The following is a 6,998-nucleotide window of genomic DNA, read 5'->3' as shown; positions in this document are numbered from 1 at the left end:
TAGCCAGGCATGGTGGCACATGCCTATAGTCCCAGCTACTCAAGAGGTTGAGGTAGGAGAATGGCTTGAACCCGGGAGGCAGAGGCTGCAATGAGCAGAGATCGAGACACTGCACTCCAGCCTGGGTGACACAGCGAGACTCTGTCTCAAAAAAAAAAAAAAAAAAAAGGGAGGTTTGTCCAATCAGAATGTTTCACACAGGATGCTAAGAAATCCAATCCAATCAGAGCCTCCCTTCTAAGGAGCACTGTGTGAGGACCCAGTGGACTCTCCCAGGCTGGGGGCTGCGGAGACCCTGAGTGGCTACGTGGCCGTGGGGTGGTCCCTGTGCTGCCCCAGAGTCCATGGGCCCTTGTAACAAACCCTTATCAACAACGGTCACCTGAGTCTCAATCCAATGTCCCCTCCTCACAGAATTTACCCTTACCACTCTAAAATGCCTAAATAAGGCCAGGCCTGGTGGCTCACGCCTGTAATCCCAGCACTTAGGGAGACTGAGGTGAGCAGATCAGAGTCTCAATGTGTTGCCCAGGCTGGAGGGCAGTGGCATGATCTCAGCCCACTGCAGCCCCCGCCTCCAGGGTTCAAGCAGTTCTCCTGCCTCAGCCTCCGGAGTAGCTGGGATTACAGGCGCCTGCCACCATGCCCGGCTAATTTTTGTATTTTTAGTAGAAACAGGGTTTCGCATCTTGGCCAGGCTGGTCTTGAACCCCTGACCTTATGATCCACCCGCCTGGGCCTCCCGAAGCGCTGGGATTACAGGCGTGAGCCACCAGGCCCGGCCAAAATCACTTTCTTTTTCAGCTTTCCCTCCACAGCATTTCTCACGGTCTGGAATTCCTGTGTTGATGTCCATTCACTGTTTGTTTTTTTTTTTTTTTTTGAGATGGAGTCTCGCTCTGTCGCCCAGGCTGGAGTGCAGTGGCCGGATCTCAGCTCACTGCAAGTTCCGCCTCCTGGGTTTATGCCATTCTCTGCCTCAGCCTCCTGAGTAGCTGGGACTACAGGTGCCCGCCATCACGTCCGGCTAGTTTTTTGTAGTTTTTTTTTTTAGTAGAGACAGGGTTTCACCGTGTTAGCCAGGATGGTCTCGATCTCCTGACCTCCTGATCCGCCCGTCTCGGCCTCCCAAAGTGCTGGGATTACAAGTGTGAGCCGCTGCGCCTGGCCAACGTCCATTCACTGCTGCACTGTGTATCCTCCCTCCTAAGAGCAGAGACCTGGCCTCCCTCATGCTCCAAGAAAAGCCTGGTACTTAGAACAGTATCTGGCACACAGCAAATGCCCACTATATTTTCACTGCATTACTGAACCTCAAAGAGCCTGAAGCCTCTGTTCTCCTGCCAGGTAGGAGCGGGGATCGTGGGACCTTTTGCAACTGCCTGCCTAGGGGACATGGCGGCAAGAAAGGCGAGACACCCCCCACCCATCCCTGTGCCTGCTCCACAGCCTGTCCACTGCCTTCCCCACCTCCCAGCCTCAGGCCCAGCCTGCTGGACAACCAAGAGTGACCTGGATCTCACGCTGCTCCAGCAAGAACCAGCGCAGAGGGTACGTGCGGGCTTGCATCATGTCCACGGGCACCGTGAACTGCTCGTCCAGGTGGAAGGAGTCTCTCTGGGTGAGGCTCGGGTCAAACTTGCTCCTCCAGAAACCTGAAACCAAGCAGAGGGCAGGGGTCCCGTCGATGGGGACCGGCTTGGGGCAGAGGGCAGGGGTCCCATCGATGGGGACCGGCTTGGTCTCTGCACCCCCAGCCCGTTGCCTTTCCCACCCACAATCCATTCAAGGATGAGACAGCAGAGGAGGCCAAGACCCCAGGGAATGCCCGTTGGCATCCAATTGATGTAATGTCTCTTTCCCGTAGCATTTTTGAAATCTGGGCTTGTGTTTTCCCCAATCCCTGCAATTCTCCTAGGAACCTCCTCCTGGATCTTTTGAGACCATTTGTTCCCAGGGTATTCTCTCTAGAACAACTCATCCGGCTCCTGGGCACCAGTCCCCCCCATACCCAGACAGCCCCCTGCCTCATGGCCCAGACTGAGGAAGAAAGGAGAACAAAGCCTGCATGGCCGGGCGCGGTGGCTCACGCCTGTAATCCCAGCACTTTGGGAAGCCGAGGTGGGCAGATCACCTGAGGTCAGGAGTTCAAGGCCAGCCTGGCCAACACAGTGAAACCCTGTCTCTACTAAATTCCAAAAATTAGCTGGGCGTGGTGACGGGCGCCTGTCATCCCAGTTACTCAGGAGGCTGAGCCAGGAGAATCGCTTGAACCCGGGAGGCGGAGGTTGCAGGGAGCCGAGATCATGCCACTGTGCTCCAGCCTGGGCGACAGAGTGAGACTTGTCTCAAAAACACAAAAAGGCCTGCACGTCCCAGCTCAGCCTACAGGGTGGGGGATCTGAGAGGAGGAGGAGCGCACCCTGGAAGTGGATGGCGTTGAGGAGGAGCAACACGGTGTCTTCTGGCAGCTCAGAGAGGAATTCCTGAATCTTCCCCTCCGTGGCCTCATTCACCCATTGGTTGATGTTTGCCAGGTCATCTTCCTGCTTTCCCGTCAGGCTCACGGGCTTTGCACCAAATAGCCGTTCGGACTGTTCCAGGAAATCTTCTTTGATGGGAAATCCTGCATGGAGGGAGCACAAGCTGTTCCCAGGGCTCAAGGCTCCACAGCCAGCCACGCTCCCACTGGCTACCAGAGGCCCAGCCCCTCTCTCTCACCCTCCTCCACCCCAGGCGGGACTGAGGGAGCTCCCTGCCATCAGTGCCTACCTTTCTGCAGGTACATCCTGGCAGCCAGTCGGAACGCGCCGGGGCCCAGGTTCTGGCAGAGGCGGCTCAGCAGATGGGGTAGGCAGGGCCCTGAGCCCGCGTGCAGCACCTGTTGCAGCCTCTGCAGCGTGTGGTTCTGAGCACCTGGAGGGCACCGCACAGGCTAAGGCCCAGCCGTGGGTCCTTTCTCACCCCCACTGCCCACTCCAGTCCCTCCTGGATGCCCGTGGCGAGCACATCCACGGGACCACACGCCATCCTTCCACAGCCACGGATCTGCTCTGCGTGACTCTCACCCCTGTGGCTGACGGGCTGGGTGACCTCACCTCACACGTTACCTTCCCTCTCGGGGCTTCCGTTTCCCAGAGAGACCCTCCAGCACAGCGGGAAAGAGTGCAGCTATCAAACTTATCAAACGTGTGCATAGGAATCGCCAGGAAGGGCCAAGCGCAGCGGCTCACGCCTGTAATCCCAGCGCTTTGGGAGGCAAAAGTGGGTGGATCACCGGAGGTCGAGAGTTCGAGACCATCCTGGCCAACATGGTGAAACCCCATCTCTATTAAAAATACAAAAATTAGCTGGGCGCGGTGGCTGGTGCCTGCGATCCCAGCTATTTGGGAGGCTGAGGCAGGAGAATGGCTTGAACCCAGGAGGCGGAGGTTGTAGTGAGCCAAGATCGTACCACTGCACTCCAACCTGGGTAACAGAGCAAGAATCAATCACGAGGAAGGCTTGTAAATAAGCAGATTTCCCGGCCCAGTCCCTGAGATCTGATTCACACAGATGGACGGGTGGGGGCCCAGGAATCTGCATTTGTTGTTGTTATTGTTGAGATGGAATCTCGCTCTGTTGCCCAGGCTGGAGTGCAGTAGCGCGATCTCGGCTTACTGTAAGCTCCGCCTTGCAGGTTCAAGCAATTCTCTGCCTCAGCCTCCCGAATAGCTGGGATTACAGGCACCTGCCACCGTGTCTGGTTAACTTTTTTTGTATTTTTAGTAGAGACGGTGTTTCACCATGTTGGCCAGGCCTGACCTAATGATCTGCTCGCCTCAGCCTCCTAAAGTGCTGGGATTACAGGCATGAGCCACCACACCCGGCCTAGGAATCTGCATTTTTACCAAACAGCCACATGACCCTGGTGGAGGAACCACTACAGAGAACCACTGAGTACTGAGTTCCTACTGGCCTCCCAGCTCTCTTGGTCTGGACAAGTGGTGCCAGGGTACCTAGTGCCAGGTGAGACAGCGCCAGGGCCACACTCAGGGGTGACAGGATGAGGTTGGGGCAGGTGGACGTTTGAGCCACCAGGGAGAACAGGTCGGCAGTGAAGGCCATCATGGCCCGGGCCAGCCTGCGGGTCTGCTCTGGGGTGGGGTCTCTGCTGCAGACTTCTGGGGGATTCTTCAGGGCAGTCTGGCCACCAGGCTCCTGCAGGGACAGATCAGGGGTCAGGGAGGTCAAGCGGTCAGCTCCAGGTTCTGTGTTGAAGGTCTTGTCACAGCCCCCGTGCCTGAGGACAGCAGGGCCTTGTCCCAGCCCCAGGGGAGAGGGAGCGTCAGGCAGAGGGCACTGGCATTCTGGGGCCTGGCGCCCACCTTCGGTCCTTCCCGCCCTCTCTCCCTTCTGCCCTCTGGACTCCAGAGCCTCAGCCTCACCACGCGCCCCTGCTCCCAACCCCTGCCGATGGCCCCTCCTCCCGCTGGCCCCGCCCACTCTTCCCCAGCCCACCTGGTTGTACCTGGTTGCCCAACTTGAGGAGAGTAAGTGGGGACACCTTCTCCTGGTTTGGCCCACTAGTTAGCTGCAGAAAGGAAGCAGATGGAGAGTGACCCTTCCCACAGGCCCCCCACCCTGCCCAAGCCACCGGTGAGACCCCCGGGGCCTTCCACCCAGTCACAGGCTCCTCACTCCCCAGTACCTGCCAGCCCAAGGGCTCCATGGCGCTCACAGGGGAGAACTGCGGAGAAAGGGGTGAGGATAGGAGGCCCCTCGGAGCCAAGCCCTCCCTCCACGCCAACGTCCCTCTTCTTCCCCCTCCACCCCACCCCACCTCGACTCCAGCCCAGCCTCACCGCGGAGCAGGGACCTTGCAGGCAGGACCAGCTGAGCACCAGGAGCCCCCAGAGCGGCGCCATGTTCCTGCGGCAGGGACAGAAAGCTCTGTTCCCGTCTCCCGTTCCCACGCCCGCCAGGGAACCCTACCCACGCCATCACAGACACCGCCAAGTCCTGGGTCACGATTGCCAAGGGGAAGAAGCAGGCTCCAGAATCAGAGCAGATCCCAAACACAGGAGCAGCGGCTGCCGCTCCTGGGGCTGGGACATCCCCCCGGCTTCTTCCCCCTGTTTAGCTTCTGGTGTTTCGTATTGCATGCACTGAGGGCGTTTTGGTGAATAGGAGGGAAATACCAAAACAAAATGTTCTCATTCTTCAAGGCCCTGAGCTGTGAGTCACGTCTGCATCTGCACCCAGGCTGCCTCTTGCCAAAGGATCCTGGCACTTCCCGTAACTCTGCCGGGCTTGGCCTTACCTTGTAAAAAGGTGGCACAAGTCCCTTATTCCTCTCACATGCATGGTGAGGACCAAAATAAGACCGTCTTTTGGGTTTTTTTTGTTTGTTTTTTGAGATGGAGTTTCGCTCTTGTTGCCCAGGCTGGAGTGCAATGCCACAATCTGGGCTCACCTCAACCTCCGGCTCCCGGGTTCAAGGGATTCTCCTGCTTCAGCCTCCCGAGTAGGTGGGATTACAGGCGTGTGCCACCACGCCCGGCTAATTTTGTATTTTTTAGTAAAAACGAGGTTTCTCCGAGTCAGGCTGGTCTCAAACTCCCGACCTCAGGCGATCCGCCCACTTCAGCCTCCTCCCAAAGTGCTGGGATTATAGGCGTGACCATCTTTGTGGCCAGGCACAGCGGCTCACGCCTGTAATCCCAGCACTTTGGGAGGCCGAGGGCAGGTGGATCAGCCTGGCCAACATGATGAAACCTCATCTCTACTAAAAACACAAAAAGTAGCCAGGTGTGGCGGCAGGCGCCTGTAATCCCAGTTACTCGGGAGGCTGAGGCAGAAAATTGCTCGAACCCGGGAGGTGGAGGTTGTAGTGAGCCGAGATCACGCCACTGCACTCCAGCCTGGGCAACAGAGCAAGACTCTGTGTCAAAAAAATAAATAAGTAAGACCGTCTTTGTAAACCCTGAGTACGATGCTTGGCACTCCCCCAGGTCAGCTCGGCTCAAGGCCACCTCTTCTGGGAAGCCTGCCCTGAAGCCTCCACCACAGGGCTCCCAGCCCAGAGCTCCTACCCAGCCTGCTGCGTCCGTTTAGCCCGTCTTTCTCAGGCTGGTCAGGTCTTGTCCACAAGGCTGGACATACCTGTGAGGCCCTGAGGTCTCAGGAGGGGTGGCGAGGTGGCCAGAGAGCTGCCTTTTGACCCAGCAAGGGAGCCCAGTGAATGACTCTGGCCAGAGTCACCTCTGCATTTAGGAGAATCACAGGCCTCGACCTGCACTCTGCCTCAGGCTGGCTCTGGGAAGGGCAGGTGTCGGTCTCAGGAGGATAAGTCAGAGGAGGTCTCACAGTCTACCTCCAGCCCCCCCCATCTCGGGGCCAATCCTTCTTCTGGAGGATCCTTCGGTCACCCCTGGCCCCACCCCCATCCCACACAAGAGCCCTTGGCCAGGGCCCCGACTCCTACCTGGGCATTAGAATCTTCCTGCCAAGAACAGGCTCCAATTTTTCAAGTCCCAGAGGAGGCTGGGGAGTGACAGGCCTCCTGAATAAATCCAGCCCAGACCCCTCAGCCAGGGAGGCAGCTCCCTCCTCCTCTCCCGCCCAAGGAGCAGGCCGAGCCGCCCCTCCCCTCGTACCTCTGCGGGCTCCTTGCTGCTACACACGACGTTCCTCTGGTCCCACTTGGGTGCTCCCCACACTCTGCCCGGGCTCCAGCCAGCCCAGCCCACCCCTCCCCTCCCACCAGGACCTTTACTCTCAGCCAACCCCTGTTCAGGTTGCCTTCTCTTCTGGTAAATATTGACTTGTACATCCGGTTAAACATTGACCTTGAAGCCAGAAGCCCCTTTCGCACCAGGGTGTCTAATCCTGAGGCAGCCACACAGAGCCCCTTATATTTGGGTCCCCCCTGAGCCTGGAAAGAGGAAGTTCACGAGGAGAGAGGTGAAGAGACTGGATCTGGCTGGCCAAGAGGGCGGATCCAGAAGGCACAGGAA

The 6,998-nt window shown here is 58.1% G+C and overlaps 1 protein-coding gene across 2 annotated transcripts; it reads right to left on the bottom strand.

Moving 5' to 3' along the window:
* Window positions 1-1,384: 1,384 nt before the first annotated feature.
* Window positions 1,385-6,705, bottom strand: LOC111521238 (alpha-2-antiplasmin). 2 transcript variants are annotated; one of them, XM_026450580.1, is made up of 8 exons: window positions 6,639-6,705; window positions 4,845-4,911; window positions 4,691-4,729; window positions 4,511-4,573; window positions 3,999-4,200; window positions 2,773-2,916; window positions 2,423-2,626; window positions 1,385-1,655 (listed from the first exon to the last, which is right to left on the bottom strand). In XM_026450580.1, exons 2-8 carry the CDS (start codon window positions 4,905-4,907, stop codon window positions 1,480-1,482), a joined length of 891 nt encoding a protein of 296 aa, XP_026306365.1. In that variant the 5' UTR covers window positions 4,908-4,911; window positions 6,639-6,705; the 3' UTR covers window positions 1,385-1,479. The 2 variants fall into 2 exon arrangements, with proteins under 2 accessions (XP_026306365.1, XP_026306366.1); XM_026450581.2 differs by lacking the exon at window positions 3,999-4,200 and having other exon boundaries at window positions 4,501-4,573; window positions 6,639-6,680.
* Between the last annotated feature and the right edge of the window lie 293 nt (window positions 6,706-6,998).

The sequence above is a fragment of the Piliocolobus tephrosceles genome, unplaced genomic scaffold, assembly GCF_002776525.5.
Source record: "Piliocolobus tephrosceles isolate RC106 unplaced genomic scaffold, ASM277652v3 unscaffolded_22040, whole genome shotgun sequence".
Taxonomy (NCBI): domain Eukaryota; kingdom Metazoa; phylum Chordata; class Mammalia; order Primates; family Cercopithecidae; genus Piliocolobus; species Piliocolobus tephrosceles.
The sequence above is the reverse complement of the archived record's forward strand: the minus strand, read 5'-3'. Positions and strand labels throughout refer to the sequence as shown.

Excerpts from the sequence above, each read along its gene's own strand:
- LOC111521238 (XM_026450580.1), bottom strand. The coding sequence starts at position 4,907 with ATGGCGCCGCTCTGGGGGCTCCTGGTGCTCAGCTGGTCCTGCCTGCAA. Across the intron at positions 2,627-2,772 it reads CAGGATGTACCTGCAGAAAG|GATTTCCCATCAAAGAAGAT; the intron begins GTAGGCACTGAT and ends CCCTCCATGCAG. Across the intron at positions 1,656-2,422 it reads CAACGCCATCCACTTCCAGG|GTTTCTGGAGGAGCAAGTTT; the intron begins GTGCGCTCCTCC and ends GCTTGGTTTCAG.